The sequence below is a fragment of the Lingula anatina genome, chromosome 1 (genome assembly GCF_051362555.1).
Source record: "Lingula anatina isolate TDL-2025a chromosome 1, LinAna3.0, whole genome shotgun sequence".
NCBI classification, from domain to species: Eukaryota; Metazoa; Brachiopoda; class Lingulata; order Lingulida; family Lingulidae; genus Lingula; species Lingula anatina.
Window position 1 is genome coordinate 5,078,376 of NC_141767.1, and position 17,657 is coordinate 5,096,032.

The 17,657-nt window shown below is 35.2% G+C and overlaps 1 protein-coding gene across 3 annotated transcripts; it reads right to left on the reverse strand.

Annotated features, from left to right (window-relative positions):
• Window positions 1-897: 897 nt before the first annotated feature.
• LOC106175682 (protein FAM110B) lies at window positions 898-11,629 on the reverse strand. Of its 3 annotated transcripts, none has more exons than XM_013557794.2 (3): window positions 10,684-11,629; window positions 5,729-5,867; window positions 898-3,208 (listed from the first exon to the last, which is right to left on the reverse strand). In XM_013557794.2, exons 1-3 carry the CDS (start codon window positions 10,784-10,786, stop codon window positions 2,098-2,100), a joined length of 1,353 nt encoding a protein of 450 aa, XP_013413248.2. In that variant the 5' UTR covers window positions 10,787-11,629; the 3' UTR covers window positions 898-2,097. The 3 variants fall into 3 exon arrangements, with proteins under 3 accessions (XP_013413248.2, XP_013413249.2, XP_086855228.1); XM_013557795.2 differs by lacking the exon at window positions 10,684-11,629 and adding an exon at window positions 8,803-9,255; XM_086999102.1 differs by lacking the exon at window positions 10,684-11,629 and adding an exon at window positions 8,296-8,649.
• Window positions 11,630-17,657: the final 6,028 nt, after the last annotated feature.

Below are 17,657 nucleotides of genomic sequence, written 5' to 3' on the forward strand. Positions count from 1 at the left end.
ACAGTTAATAGAACATTTAATAATGGGATTTTAATCAAGGCAACACGTACTCTCACATTCGACTTGTAAAGACACTGATCACCCAAACCCAATATAGAGGTGCATTTCACATGCTGAAGTCTCAAAAAAAAAAAAAAAAAAAAAAAAAAAAAAAAAATTATAATAATAAAAAATAAATAATAATAATAATAATAATAATAATAATAATAATAATAATAATAATATACTGGGTAAGGTATGTTCCCTAGAAAAATTGTAAAAATGTTTCATTTTGTTTAAGTACTGTACTTGGTGCAAGAGAAAACAATGTCTTCTTTTGCTGACCGAAAAATATATTTTGATTTAATGATAGTTCTGTAGTTTGACATTTCTGATATATTTGGAGCACGAGGGGGAAAATAATTTATTTAATGCTTATCTTACTGTTGGTAGGATGTATTTTCCCTGTTTTTTTTCTTCTTTTTTTAATATTCAGTGACAAGCAAACTAAAGTTGCTCAAAGAGCTCTATACAGAAGACTATTATAACTCTTTACAACGTTATACTTGTAGGAGATAAATCAAAGAACAAAACCAGTGATGACTGAATTTTCAAAGTGAGTAAAACGTTTCATAGTTGAACGCTTTGCATTTTTGACAGTAACGTATGTTCCCTTTTTGGAGATAGAAAATGAATTATTTTCTAAAATCATGGTTCCAGGACAGTGAAAATTTGATACAAACTTCTTCACATGGGACCCTAAAATAATCAGACATAGTTTGCAATCATAGCACTAAATATTTTTAAGAGCATGCCTGTGAATTGCACCTCTATATTAGGTTTGGATGTGGCTTGCACTTCACATTAGACTTCCTCATTGCGATAGTTGTGACGGAAAAATTGACAAAAACAACCAAATGCATTTCGTTCAGAAATTTTTATTTAGTCACATTGAGGGAGCAAATAATATATCATTTGTGTGATATCATTCAAAAATTGATGGAACTAAACAGTTGGCCTATGCTTTGGCCTGAGGCATCATATTTCATCAAAACTTTATGAGAAGCGCCTTTTACCTGTCCAATATTTCAGAAGCAACTTGCTCTATCTTTTAAAAAAAAGATGCAAAAGCGAGTTAATTTGAAAAAAATAATAATAAAATAAAAATAATAAATTTAAAAAAACATTTAAACTAGGTAAGAATCAGTTAAGTAATACATAACCTAGATTAAAGGTATATGATTATTGCACATGAAAAATTGAAATACAAGTTTAAACAAAGGCTTCAAATGGAGAAAGAAGGCAAATAATTTGTCAGATTTATGTGGAATACATGCACAATTGATCAGAAATTGTATTTAATGCAACTTTTCACATGGAAAGGGCATGTACAATTGACACTGGTAGGTAAAGTTCAAATCAAAATGGTCATTTTAATTAGGAATTCCCTATCCATTACATTTGTTCATTTGATCTTCAACTGCACTGAACAGTGCTACACTGGTTAGTTTACTGTTTTCAGCAAATTTCTTGAAGGTACATATAGTTCACATAATTTTCATTCTTTCTTTAAAATTTTATGCCTTCTTACAGACATCAGTCTAAAATTATTAATGCAATACTACTCTGTCATCATAATTAAGGTAATAGTAAGGTACTCCACAGGTTGTAAAGCATACATGTAATTTTTTTTGCACAGTATGTATAGTTTTATAGATTGAAAATAACTTACACCTTGTACTTTTTTTCCTGTGTTTCAGCACCCTATGTCAGACTTATTTTTACTTTTTTGCCTTTTTTTTCTTCTACGCAATTCCTTGGGTCTACCTTTCTCCCAAAACCAATTAACATTGATTTTTACGCCAAAAATGACTTTGTTGCATGAGTTCTTTCATATAGTTTCAGATATAAACATACATTTCATGCAATCATCTGTTATTTCAAGATCATTTAAATGGATGCAATTATCTTACTTCATGGCTTGAAAATGCTGAAGTGTCAATATTGGTGTTCTGGATCCCAGGAAACCTCTTTGAAGAGATTGACTGCCTTAAGGTTATTGTCATTCTGTGATCAATACTAACTTGTTAATACAATATTGTAAGCTAGTGTTAATGTCTATTCCAGTTCTGACGTACTTCTAGACCTTGCCTTCCGCACATTGCAAAGCCATTTTATTATCCTAGCATTTCTCTCCACTACTGAAGTTGGGGTTGCCTGGCCATCTAAGTCCAGTCGAGAATCGCCGCTGCATACACTCCATTTAGCAGGAGAAGCTAGAGAGCTGGCACTCTCAAAAATCTGTAATTCATCTTTTGACTCAGTCTGTGACTTCAGCATGGGTCCAATGACACTACCCTCCAATCCCATCTCATTGAAAAACTTTTCCAAGTCTGTACTGGTGCGAGAAAGCCGAGAGCTCATATCTGAGAAGTCATTACTATTTCGGTTGAACCTGTGACTGAGATCTGATCGTGAACGCTGTATACTGTATCTTCTAGGACGAAGGCGTACGATGCTATCTCCTGTACCTTCACCCTGTGAGCTGCTCTGCTCATCTGTGGTGTACTGATTATCTGATGAGTTGGCTGTGCCACGGTAATCTCTCCATCCACTCTGGGGAACAGGGTGGGAGGAGGACTCGAGATGGACAGGTTCCAGAATGGTTATCTTAGGCCTGACATCAATCCTTCGAGGTGATCCATGTCCAGTACTACCTCGAGAAGAAGTAGACTTAATACTGGACTTGGTTTGACTGTTTCGATCAATAGAATTCATTTTTTGATTAAGCTGCTGTGAAGTAATATTGACAGAATCCTGCTGACGAGCTCTTTTAAAATAAGGTGACTGTCCAGAGCCTGTCGCTCCCCCATTACTACTAGCTATTATTGCACTTGCATCGCCTCCAATTTGCTGCCTTGTTCTTTTATACAAGACTGATTTAGGAGGGGGACTGTCACCAACTGGATCCCTGGAACTCTCTGTAAAACTGTCTAAATCTTTGGCAATCTGAGCATTTGGTCCTGAGCAGCAGGACTCTTGGCCTTGCAGTTTCAGTCTACAATGAAGTTCAGCAGAACCTCTTACATGTGCCGCTGAAAAGTTTGGGCTGGACCTACATTGAGCTGTGGCTGTATTGGAAAGAACATCTGCCTGCAACTGTCCTCGATCAATGGTAGCAATGTTGTTTTTACCATCCAATTCACTGGGGGGTGCTAAATTCTTCTGCCTAAATGCAAAAATGAGAAATAGAAACATATGAGTCAGCAGTGGCAGATTCAATATACAATCTCTATTATTTATCCCATGATAGCACCAATATTTAGGAAATACAAATTACTAGATCCAACAGACTTGTGGGACTAATATGTTTCCCTCAGCCTGAAAGCTGATTGTGAAATAAGTAACCTGAGAGATGCTCTGAAATCAATTTTCTGCAATCATCCTTGCGTGGTATCCTTTAGCAACTAGGCTAGTTTCTTTCTTTTACCTCTTGAAAATAATGATTTTATCTAGGTTACAAGTTCATCTATTATAAGCTGTTAGCATTATTCAGGGAACTGAGCAGTCTTGTGTGCACATGGCCTAAGCTTGATTTGATAAGGCAATCAAGCAGTGTCTAATGGTAGATTTTTCTGGACCTTATTGATTTAAAGAGTATTCTTACAAAGAAATGGCTGTATTCAGGATCTTGGCTTAGATTAAGTAATAAAAAAACACATTCTTTTGCAAATGATTGATGGTAACTGAGTTGACATTTTAACACAGCAAAAGTGGCCTTTGGGTAAATTGTTATTAATTCACAATTGAAGTAGACCCAACATATGTGTTCTCTACCCACATTTCCACTCTTCCAACTATAATTTTCAAATTTTACCAAACTGTTCATATTATTACATTATCATTAGTATGGATTCCAAAAATCTGAATTGATGTCTTGAGACATCAAGTCCACCTAATGAAACATCTGAAAATAGGTATTCATTTCTAAAAAAAAAAAACATACCTTAAACTTATTTTTATTCAATATTTTACCATTTTTAATCTTATGTGCCATGATTTCTTTATCTCTTTGTTAATTGGCATATATAATATAAGAAAAACAAAGAAAGAAAAAGAATATTATACTATTACAACTTCTTTAATGAAAAATAAATACAACAGACTAATGAAAATTTTCAGAAACTGAAATCGCTTAACAAAAAGTACACCATGCATCTATGTCATAAAATTTTGCCAGCAAATAAAAATTGTAAATCAGATCCTGTATGAAGAGTGCCTGAAGTGTAAAGACCTCATTTCCTGACATGCAAGTTGGCAGCATCCATATTGATTTACCATCAAATAACACCTTTTACATTGTTACTGCGATTGTACAGCTAGCCCAGTCACATGTTTGAGGAATGTAAATGAAGGTATATAATTACATTATGTCTACATCTGCTTCCAATCTGAATTGTATTACATGAGGTGCTCCACAGAATTGCATGAAACAATGTCAAATACATAAATGTCTGGTAGCAGAGTAGTGTGTTAATTCTGATATGGAATTCAAGTTTCAATATTAACAATATTGTAAATCAACAAAGGACACCCTTGATTCTTGCCATACATGTATATGCAAGTAACATGTCCTTTACTTTATGAACATAGCCATTTTCTTATGTGTGAGCCTGGTCAAGGGGACATGATATCTCCCATGATAAATAGCATTGCAGAATCAACTACACATGTAAAAATATACCATAAACACAAAATAATCATCTTGATTATTGCTTAAATTTGTTTTTTTTTTCAAAAATGCCCAAAAAAAATTATTTGAGAATTTCTTATAGAAAAATCTGACAAATGTTCTGCGTTTGAGAGGGCTATATTAGATTTGAAATTTAGCTCTGGCAGATTCACAAAGAAAATTAAATTATCTGTTAGAACCAAGTCCCATGACAGTTGACAGCTGAGTAGAGTTCTTGGCCATTTCATGATTTGTATTCTTATTTGTATCCATATTTAGAGTTAGATGTGTGTTATGAATGCATATTTTAAATACTATGACTGAAATCCCATTCATCCAATCTAGAATCCAAAATAATGAAAAGAAGCATTATGGTTTGAAATATATGTTGACACATTATCATGCTGGTAGTATGACATTAAGTTAAACAAATTACATCATATTTTACCTATGAATTAATGTGGGGATTGATGAACAAATTAAATGCAATAGAAAATGTCAAATGCACAAATAAAATACATAGGGTCTTAAAAGGAAACAGTTATCAGTACAACTAGTCTAGTCATACCAGAAAGACATACAGTATTGTTACCTAGTAGGATTGCAGTAGAGGAGATGGTCATCAATTAAAAACTATCCAACCCTACATATATACTAAATCCTTTTCATAAACTGAAATTACTCATAAAGGAAATGTGGGCAACAGCATGAAGAAAAAGGGGGATCCTAGTAACCCAATGTTTCTATAATAGGACTTCTTTCCAGGAAATGTGGGCAACAGCATGAAGAAAAAGGGGGATCCTAGTAACCCAATGTTTCTATAATAGGACTTCTTTCCACTACAGTTTGGTGAGCATCAATAATTTGCTGATGATTCTGAAACATTTTTTGAATGTTTTTTTTTCTTTGATATACGTAACATTTGATGAAGTAACATATGACAGGACCAATAACGCTTTACAAAATGTAAATAAATGTTTAATAAAATTATATCCCATAATAAGAAATTAAACAAACCTGGTTCCAACTTGAAGATTTTCAGCATTCCTTGGTTTCTGCTTGTTGACTAGAACTGTTGTACTTTTCACATACTGGGATTTTGTTTCTTCCAGCAGTTGAACAGCACTCTTACATCTACTTGGCACCATCATCATACCTGATTAAGAAGTCATTTAAGCCATTAACTGATATCACATAACTATAAGATAAATATGAAAAGTAGAAACATTATATTGAATTCAGTAAGTATACATAAATAGACTGTATTTTAACTGTTGGAGATGTTCTCAACTTCTTCCAATCTGTGAAATGCAATTCTGACATCTGTTAGAACTGCATAGTTGCTTTAAATACTGTTACTTGATATTATGTTTGTCCCAAGTTTGTTGGTACTAAGAAATGTACTAGGCATTAAAAACAGGCATCCATGTAGACTAAACAATTCTGATTATAAAGAAGTTTTAGTGCAATAAAAAGTATTAAGTATCAGGTATCAATTGTACCAAAAAATATACTAAATGCAATCAATGTTCAAGCCAAGTTTTATCATGCGATAAATACCAACTTCCTCATTCATTCTACAAAATTGTTTTCATTGTTCAATAAAACAATCTTAAGGAGCTATATGAGGGGAATAAGCTTTCTTAAACCTCCCCATTTTCCTTTTCGAAAGCCTACATTCATTGCATCCTAAAATTTTAAATAATAAAATTCCTCTTCAAAACTATATATTTGCACAAATTAAAAAGAAGAGAGGTGCGGCTGTAACTGTTCTCTTGGTTTAAGCCATGTGGAGGAAAAGGCCCCATAAAATGTGTAATTGGATCTTGACATCATATAGTGGCAGACATCTTAAAGAATGTCAAAACAACAACAAGAATATTTGTGTTTGTTTTTTACATTAAGTCCCACATATAAAAAATACTCAAATGCTAACATAACAGTAGTCAAATGCCAGATTACATGATGCTATTAGTATACCCAGGAACCAACTACAGCAGCTTGAATTCCTGATTATAAAAACCAACATCTGTGCCTGTGTACTAAGAGCACTTAATGTGAATTTTATACTGCTTCACTCTGCTGGGTCTTTTCCTGTATTAAATATGATGAAAAAGATATCAGTCTTTGTAAAGAAGTCATCTGAGTTGCTGGTTGAAACCAGTGAACAGCGAAAATGGCAGCATTGTCAGCATTCTATCTGTGTTAATGTTCACTCAACCACAAATGCTCCAATTCCATCAAAGCTTGTAAGAATGTTATCATTTGTCATTGACAATCTATCCCATTACTAGACCTTGTCTTGAATTCAAAGATGTTTTCAAACCACAAGTCTGTTTGTTCCCAAAATATATATAAAGCTAAGTAGCTATGACAAAATATATGTCTAGTTTCTTTTGCAGTCAGAAATGTTCCCAAGTTGTCTGAGTGCCTCCTAGTATTAAGTCTCTGACATAACTTCAGGTCTCTAAGACTGGGTTCCCACAGATTTAGATCAATCCATCTAGACTGACCCAACTCCCTGGGGGTTCACGCTAAATTGCTGTCAGCCGAGTTTGCACGAAAGTTAATTACCCCCTTACAGCATTTAGTAGGCGGGACAGACATTTAAGCCAGCTAAGCTGACAGCAATCTAGTGAGACTCCCCTCAGGGATAGATCGATCTAAAAATCTGTGGGAATGCAGTCTACGGTGTTAAAAATATTGGGAGCCCTTTTCCAGAGAATACAGAGGTTCTATGATATGTTCCTGATTTAAATAACCTTAACATTGTGTCATAAAATTATGCAATATAAAATGATCATGATAATGATATTTCGTAAAAATAAATAAAAATATAAAATGAAGCACTCAGGAAATACTTGGTCAGGTTGTGGGTAGTTGTCACGTATAATGAATGTTGACTGTGATAAATGACAGACATTTCAATGACATAAGCTGTGACATAGTTGCTTTTATCATAATTATGTTAGTCCTTATAATTCAGGAAAGTAAATTCTTGATTGCAAGGCCTGGACCAGTTAACCAAGAGATTACATCTACAAACTTATAAGTGAATTGCAATCAACTTTGTGCTTCCTGAATTAAGGCCTAAAACCCTTAACCTACAACTATATTCTCAGTCCAGATGGTACTCTTATGAAATTTCTCAAATTTCTCCAGGGAAATAAGTCCTAGGAATATTCACGCTTATCCAGCATCACTCATCTAATCTTCTAGGGCACTTGTGAGCATCAATTTTTGTACTACACAATCTAATTAAACTTGCATCAAGCTGTCAAAATGACCAAGGCTAAATTGCCAACAGTTCAAATAAGTGCTTTTGAAATCAATAGATTATCAAAGCCCTCTGAATTTCCAGCAGACAGCTAAATGTATAACTTTTGAAAATTTCAATTACTAGTACTATTGCCAAGAATGTAATTTTCAATGAAAAAAGGTTTGATAATTATACATTCAATTTGCATGCACACAATATCAAAGGTTCTTCAAACTAAATAAAAGTAGAACTCATAAAATTTCTTTTCAGACTAATATTTTATAAATACTCTACTTCTTCAATTATATAAGTAGGTGAAACTTACATATATCTATGGTACAAGAGTCCCTGCCAACATGACCAACTATACCAGGCATAACCTTACCTGATATAAACAGTATATCAATGACTCACAAACTAGGCTATGACCGTGATGTGATCCCTGACTGGAATACCTAATTAATGACATGATGCCATCCCCCCATCCCCCCTGTGAGCAGCTGCACACTCCATTAACTTAACTGCAGTATGTAATCATCCTTTTGGAATAATTTTAAAGACTAGTCATATTTCTGACAATAACAGCTGTGGGTTTATGAAATCCCTTGTAGCATTAATATATCAGCCAAACTGTTATTAGCTTTCACTTAACATGCACTCATTTGTTACTAGCCTTCTTCACAAAGCTGGTAATTTTCATTTAATGAGAACTGTTGTCCTTCACAATGTGGCACAGCATTATAGTAATTAGTAAGCAGCATGAAGTGCCATAAAACTGAGCAACCCATATATCACTGATAACTTCGTTACTTTCTAGGGCAAGGGTACTTACCTACAAGTTAAAAATATGATAACACCCATAATTCCATTATTTGACTGGTTCACAACATCTATTTTGACTGCATTTATAATAATCAACTTGAACTTTATCCCACTATGCATTATCTCTAGATATGACACATGAACTTGCCTTAACCAGGCAGAGTTAAATGCAGGACACACCTGACGGCCTTAATAACACACATGAGACAATGACAAGTTAACGAGCTGTATACCTATAAAAAGTTGTGCTTCCAGTCATTTTGGACCCCCTTTACATGGACACTGATCTGCCGATCCAATCCCTCTTTTGCCCTGGGGCCTGCTTCATTTAAGTATATCAGCCCAGAAACTGGTTTTAATTTTTAGACCAAAAATTTGGTCTACTTCAGTTTAATATAAATCCATTGTAGTCCACTAATTAAATAAACGAAGTATTAGCAGATGGGAGCAGTGTCTTTCTTGTTATAATACAGGATTAATTTTACCTTAACTAGACAAGTTGTTTATTCATCTTGGGTCAAAATCCACAAAAAATCTGGTCAAAAAGGTAAGACCAATTTTGGGGATCTAGTTTTTTTGTGAAAATGTCCCCTGTCCTCACCACTGAAGATTATTTAGTCTCATACCTTTTTTGTACTTACATGTATGACTCCCTCTAGTGGTATAATCTTTATCTAATCTTAATTAGACAAAAGGTCAATGTGACTGGAAACAGGACTTGATGGAGCTTTCATTGGAAGGACCAAAATAAATGCTACACTGTACTATTATTGAATCCATTAAATAAGTGATAGCAAATCTCATGCTGGTCAGAATATATTACAGTACTACTGTTAACCATCAATACTTATTTGCATTTGTTGTTCATAATAAACACTAATTGTCATGGTAATTAATCATGCTTAGAACAGAAAAAAACGTGTAGTGTTTTTATTCTTTTTGATAAAAAAAGGAGTAAGAAATATTTAATTTTTCTTTTTTAAACTTGAAAACAAAATATAGAAATAAAACACAACTATAATTCATTTGAAGAAAAATTAAAATAAATATTAAATAAAAATTCATAAAAAACAAAATCACCCGTCATAGGGTGCATTACATGACATCTCTGTGGCTATTATTCAAATGCTTTCTTCAATCCAATTACATTACCTCATGCTCAGCTGGCTGAACCTATCAAAACTACAGCTGCATGTTCGTGCTAGACAGTGAGGTATTAGCCCCCCAAACTTGTTCAGCATTTTTAGCAAAAGAAAGAAACATTTGCATATGCCAGATCTTATAAACCATAATATACACATTATCCATTTTTGACAACCACAAGAACCATTGTAACACATTCTACTAAGATTCTAGATATAAATCATAAGTAGTTACAGTGTATGTAAGGAAGTTCAATATTTGCCACATACTGAAGATTATTTTTTGCAACAAATAATAATAATAGATAATAATGCTAATTACATAAGTTGAATATTTGATTGTATCTTTCTCATTTTTTTTAATTCATAGAAAACAGTTATTTAAAATAAATTAATATGTTCCCAGCAATAGTGACACAGCTTTCATTTTCTCATAGAAGAGGATGACTCAGTGATGGTGGTCCCTTGTACCAGAGTGAGACTGATATTGCACAGCACAATACATTGATCCACAGATTAGATGTGCCTTGTGCAATACTACAGGGTCAGGGGTGGAGATCAAATTAATACAAATCCCACCCATACTAAACAAATGCACATTACATCATGGCGAATTCAATGGCGTATTTACATGTATTTCAAACACCTCTCACAGATTAGTCACCATTTAAATGGATGTACCAATACCTTTTAACTTTTACACTTTACTATAAATTATTAAAATAACTGTGATATTAATCTGTTTTTACCTGATGATCTTTTCATCACTCGCTCCCTGAAGTAATCTGGTCCCTTGTTAAGAATTTTCAGGGGTGTTCCCTTGCTATAACTGTTGCCACTGGCTGGTTTCATGCTGTCAGTTCTCTTCTCTTTAACTCCTACAGTACTTAGTGGCACAAGCAGGAGGACCAATGACAAAAACTCAATTCATAAATTGCTCTTCAGTGTGTTTCAGGTGTTAGACGGGAGAAACTCTCTTTAAAATAGTCATTTTCATATGATGGCTCTCAGAGAAGTGGTTTGGACCAGTTTCAATATCATTCACAACTGCGGTGTGGGGGAGGAAATTCCACCACTCAACAAAGTCTATTTGCAGATGTCTTTTATCACTGTGTCAACACAACAATCATTCCTGTGCTTGGGGGTACAATTCAATTTATCCCATACACAGCCATTGAATTGTGAAAAAAATATTCATGACACTTATAAAGTCCATCAGGCTCCTATCTAATCAGCCGTTTGCTATATACCCAGTAGTTCCACTTTCACAAGCACCTGGTAAATCCATCTGTGATGAGTGTTTGACTTTGATCACTTCAAAGAAAGTGCATCCTCATCCCGGCTATATCAGCTCAGAGACATTCTGTGCGTCTACATCACATACCAGTTATTACTGTATAATCTCCCACACACCCTCATCTAATCTTCTCTACGAGCTTACCACCCCAAATAATCTCAGCCCTCCTTTGATTCATTCACAACAAGGCATGACAGCCACAAGATCTTTGTTCTCTGACTGCTTCATTTCCTATACATTACATAGCTAAGTGTGACCTCTTTGCCATTCAGAAGCACTGCTCACAGCTTCATGCATACAAAAAGGCCAATGTCATGTGGACTAGTTGTTGGCCCTGTAAAGTAACATAAAAGGTAATATTATGACTAGGTTTCCATTCATACCTAGCGAGACAGTGTAAAGAGGAAAATAACACCTTTGTTGAAGTATGCTAATAATCCCTCCTTCCTGTTGACATTACAGTCAGAACTAATACACTGTGATATCAATTCTAATGTCTGACTTTTGGAAGACCTGGGTGACTATGCATTATTATACAATAGGGGCTTATTTTTAGCACTCAGGGTTGCTTTAAACTGGTAAACTTAATCAATAATATACATTCAAACTTGATTCTTTGAAGAAAGATTTACATTGAAGAAATTAACTGTTCATTTCTGCATAGTTTTCCTCTTTTTAATACACTGTACTATAAATTGCTTACCTTTTACATATTTCTTGAAATATCAGCCAACCTTTTTTACAGACTCAAATTGAAAGCAAGTTGTAAAGTCCTAGCTGACCCATCCCATAATTAATCAATTAGATCAATTACTAGTAAGCTAGCTGTTCAACACCATGTATTATATAAAAGATTATTGATTGAATTACAAAGAAAACACCACGAAGTCAAATATTATGAAAGTGCAAGGTGGATGTACCAGTGTAGGGTGCCAAAGTCACCAATTAATTATTGAAGGCACTTTTTGTATAAGTATGCATCACACAAAGCAAAGAATGGATGCATATTGCTGACGTTGGGGTACATTATAAATTCTTGGACTTTTCTTTAACTCTGCTGATGTACCTGTACAGTAACTGTCTCTCAAAGATATCAGTGGAGGGGAATTGAACTGAAAGGGTGGACCAATCCAGTCACTAATCGTGACTAGACCTAAAACGGCCTATTAGTACTGGCGGCGAAGGAGGCATTAATCACATGTATAAATGGTGCGGACAATGCTGCTCATATCTTGGCAGTCGTACATGTCAGCCGACTAGTGGATAGGTACCTCACCTGGCGCGGTCCGTCTAGCACGGTTTTCGCAATGAAATACCGCCTCCACTTGAGTCTGTTCAGAATGTTGTGCTTGTAAAGAACATCCGTTACTTTTGTTGAGCAGAAATGGCACGGTGAAAAAGCTGAACAAAACTAGCCCCTAAAAATTATTCGTACTTGTACACCAAATCATTTTGTAAACTTTTAAATAGTGTATTTGAAAAAGGCAACTTTTTATACGAATTATTGTTTTCATGAAAGCCAGGTTGTATTCAGCACATAAATTGTCAAATTGGATCCGTTAATTTTGACGAAATAAAGAAAAGAGATAAAAAAAGACACAAAAGTTAATTTTGTCAATAAATACGAAACTATTAATATTGATTTAATTCTGTAAAACCATCGCTAATGTAACTTAAAGGAAACTTATGGAATAATGTGTCAGTTAAAAATAGTTTCTTTTATTGAATTAAAATTTTTTTCTCAAATAATAGAACGCTGCACGTACCTCTTGTAGCATTTGTGGAGTCAGTGTCTGGTCGATCTGTCCAGCATGAGTGATATAAGCAGAGGAAGTCGCCAAAATGCGAGATAAATGAATCCTAAACACGCATCACATCCGCCAAACCAGCCACCACGGTAAGTGCTGCATGCGTGTGAACAAGGAGTTCCTTGGTGTGACTAATCGCACGACTTAAACTGTATAAGTTTGTGTTCACTTAGGGCAGTCGTGGAAAGGTCGCTGTGCATCTTTAACAAATAAAAAAAAAACAGGCCCGTTCATTACGTATATGACCAGTATATCCTGCTTATGATGCTTATGACATTCTTTTTGTCAATAGGTCTAATCAAAATCGTTTATGTTAAAAATAAATAAATAAATAAATAAATAAATAAAAATCCGGCCTCGTCGTCGTCGTCGCCGTGCACTTTTACACCCCATTTCCATAGATTAGATCGACCTACTTTAGATCGACCTAACTCCCTGGGGGTTCACGCTAAATAGCTGTGAGCCGGGCGGACACGAAAGTTAATTACCACTTGCAGCTTGTAGTAGGCGGGGACGGACACTTAAGGGGGATTATCTGACAGTAATCTGGTGAGACTCCCCGCGGTGATAGATCGATCTAAAGTTGTGGGAATAGACCCTTAGACCCCATTTCCAGAGATTAGATCGATCTACTTTAGATCGACCTAACTCCCTGGGGGTTCACGCTAAATAGCTGTCAGCCGAGCGGACACGAAAGTTAATTACCCCCTTACAGCTTGTAGTAGGCGGGACGGACATTTAAGCCGGATTATCTGAAGGTAATCTAGTGAGACTCCCCGCGGGGATAGATCGATCTAAAATCTCTGGGAAAGCACCCTTAGTGTTATCCAAATAAAATTAAAACAATTTTACCTTTTGTCTTCAAACTTAAATGATGAATATTCATAAAGCACAGGTCAAGTTTGAAAATCAGGCTTTTTTTAAGCATATTTTATGCATCGTTATACAAATGAAATGAAAACCGTTTTATCTTTTGTCTTCAAACTTACAGAACTGATGAATCTTCATGAAATATAGATCAATTTCGAAAATGAGCCTGTTCAGACCATTTTTTGACATATCATATTTTATCCAGCATTATACAATGAAAACCATATTATATTTTGCTTTGAAACTCGCAGGACTGATTCGAAAATTAGTTTGATCAGTTTATTTCTGTTGAAGTTTGAGTAATGTCCCAGACAGCCTCAGTGATCTGGCCCACGTCTGGCCCAGATCTGGCAACGTCTGGCAATGTCTGGCAAAAGGTATGGCCCACGTATGGCTTGCCACATGTGGGCCAGATGTGGCAATGTTTGGGCCAGATCTGGCCCAGACATTGCCACATCTGGCCCAGTCCACATTTGCTCATATGGCCAGATGTCGGCCCAGATCTGGCAATATCTGGCAAATGTATGGCATGCCAGATGTGGGCCAGATGTGGACCAGATCATATTCAAATGGGCCAGATTAGGGCCAGACATGGACCACATATGGCCCAGAATGTTTTTTTTTCTTTTTTTAAAATTATTTTTAATTATTCAATAAGATTACTATAAAAAAGACATACAAGATTCAAGATTCAAGTATTTATTCTGTGCTAAAACCCTAAACAAAATTATTACACATTATATAACCTTGCTGGCAACTAACATGTAACAAATTAAGGGTCACTCCTTGTCTTTTTGTACAAAACAATGTATATTTGAAAAAAAAAAACTACACTGCAAAAAGGTAAATATATAGACACTTAACAGGAGGAAATGTAACTTACATACATGTAAAGAAAACAGTTATAACAACAATTTTTTTTCAACACAAAGCTGCTCATCGAATCTGAATTAACACAAATTACAAAAATTGTAATTAATTATGCATGTACATGGGGGAGGGGTTTGAGGGGGAAATATTTTTGCACACATTGTCATTTTTAAACTAATTCAAACATATCATTAATAATAATAATCACTAATGAATATAGTTTTGTAATGAATAAATCTTGAATAATGAATGAAAAAACATTGTTTTTTTAGATGATGGTGAGTTATAACAAAATTATTAATAACCATGCAGTAACTGTAATTCAACTTGCATGCTGGCTACAGTACTGTACATACATGTTAATTCTGAAAAAAAAAATTTGTATACTCCAGCACAGATATAGATGTACAATTAAAAGAGAATTACATGTGCACAAAAACAAACCCCAGTATCAATGCTTTTGAATTAAATCACATCATGAATCAAATCACTCAATGAATTGAACCAGTTTGCAATGTTTGCGCTTTTTTCAAATCCATAACACTAAGAAATGATACATCCGGCTCCTTGACAAGCTTATAATTATTAATGGAATCAACAATATGGAACAAGTAACTCTACCAAGTTAACAACAGTTCATTCAAATGTCAAGTCAAAACACAACATCCCTTCCTTTCTTGGACAGAAACGGTCCTTTCAAAACATGTTTATTGACAGTTCAGTCTTTAAAATGTCCTTTCAAACATTTGCAGAATAGCATATGAACTCCAACTTTTATTCCTTAAACCACACTGAAAATTCTCAAAACTTATCAACTCATATCAAATCCCATGTCCTTTCACTACTACTGGTCTCTTCCTTTACGTCACATTCAAATGTATGATGTTCCCTTCACTTTTAAAGGTTTCTCAGACGTGTATGAATAATACTGTTTGTTTTCTAGTCCTCCACAAGAGCCACATTTATTTTTCTTGGATTTCAGCATTCTCCATGTATTTTCATCAATGATATTACAATATGCACCTGAATCTGGTAATACACTGAGATTAACACCGCCTCTATTTCCTCCATGTCTTCTGTGTATATTGCATTGGTTCCCACACCAAATGTATATGCACTCCTGGATTATCATGTTCAAAACTGTCTAGCCATCGCGTCGAGCGTGACTTCTGTACAGTTCGAATTCCGTAATTTCACATTTTTCCTCCATTTTTTCAAAGAAAGTTGGCTCACAGTTTTGCACTAGTGTTAATCCTCGTCGCCAGTGTTGATGCCTTCGAAATAAATCGCATCACGAATCAAATCACTCAACGAATTGTATCAGTTTGATACGCTTGTGCTTTTTTCATATCCATAACTCTAAGAAACGCTACATCCGGGTCATTGACCGGCTTAGCATAAAAAGCGGAATCTTACAACAGCGGAACGAGTAGTTCAAAAAAGTTTTAGAACAGTGAATTCATTCAAATGTCAAGTCAAATTAAACAAATAGCACACTTATGAGGGGACTTTGAAGAAAAGAGAGAGAGATAAATTAAATCAAAATTTATCAAATGACGTCAGTTCAATGCATTCAGCTCACTGGTCAATAAAAAATAAATAAATAGAAAATAAAAATTGAAAATGAAAGTACCATATCTGGCCCAAGTCTGGGCAGCATCTGGCAAAATGTGGCATAAATGCCAGACTTTGCCAGACTTGGCCCAGATCTGGCAAGTGTCTGGCAAAATGTGGCATAAATGCCAGACTTTGCCAGACTTGGCCCAGATCTGGCAAGTGTCTGGCAAAATCTGGCCCAGACATTGCCAGACGTTGCCAGATCTGGGCCAGACGTGGGCCAGATCACTGAGGCTGTCTGGGGTATTTTGTGCATCCTTATTTTCTGCTTTTTGTCTGTACATTTCACAGCCTTGCTGCCTCGTTTTGGATTTTTTTAAACATCATGCACTGGGCATATCGACCGCATTTGTGTTCATGGTTGCATTTCTCGCATTATATTATAAACGTTCAAAAGGGGGTTCATTGGCCGAATAGAATTAATGTCATGAAGTTTGCAAGACAACTTTATTCGCACTCCTGGGTCTCCCCGATTCTATCTAAGTCAGCAATCATTCATAATTGTCTTATTCTCTAATAACAGTATTGAATATGGCCTTTCCTCATGTAAAATGGCTAACGTCGCGCACCCTTTCTTGTTATCCAATTAATGATATTACTTGCTTAGCCTCACGTTATATATATGGCCACGCGATAAAAGGAGCGACCGCTTTCTTTACAAAATTTTCTTTCTTAGTTTCTCAAATTTCAAAATTCCGACGTGCCCAATTTACTGTTAATGTTGCCAAAGCAAAGGAAGACGCTGTTATACCATATAACGTTTCAAGATTCTGTGATTGTTTATTCTCGTTTATACCTTCTTGGTTTGAAAAGATAAGGGATTTGGGCTGATTCCAATAATGATATTACTTGCTTAGCCTCACGTTATATATATGGCCACGCGACAAAAGGAGCGACCGCTTTGTTTACAAAATTTTCTTTCTTAGTTTCTCAAATTTCAAAATTCCGATGTGCCCAATTTACTGTCAATGTTGCCAAAGCAAAGGAAGACGCTGTTATACCCATATAACGTTTCAGGATTCTGTGATCGTTTATTCTCGTTTACCTTCTTGGTTTGAAAAGATAAGTTATTTGGGCTGAAACCTATCACTCTGGTGGCTTTATTCTCAGTCAGTAGTGGTATCAGGTTGGATTTAGGGGGGGGGGGGTCAAGGGGGGGTTGACCCCCCTTCGATTTCTAAAATATTCTTGGAATTAGAATTTGACTAGCTGAACCATAGCTCTAAACCGTACCATATGGCACCGTTCGCCTTCTGAAATA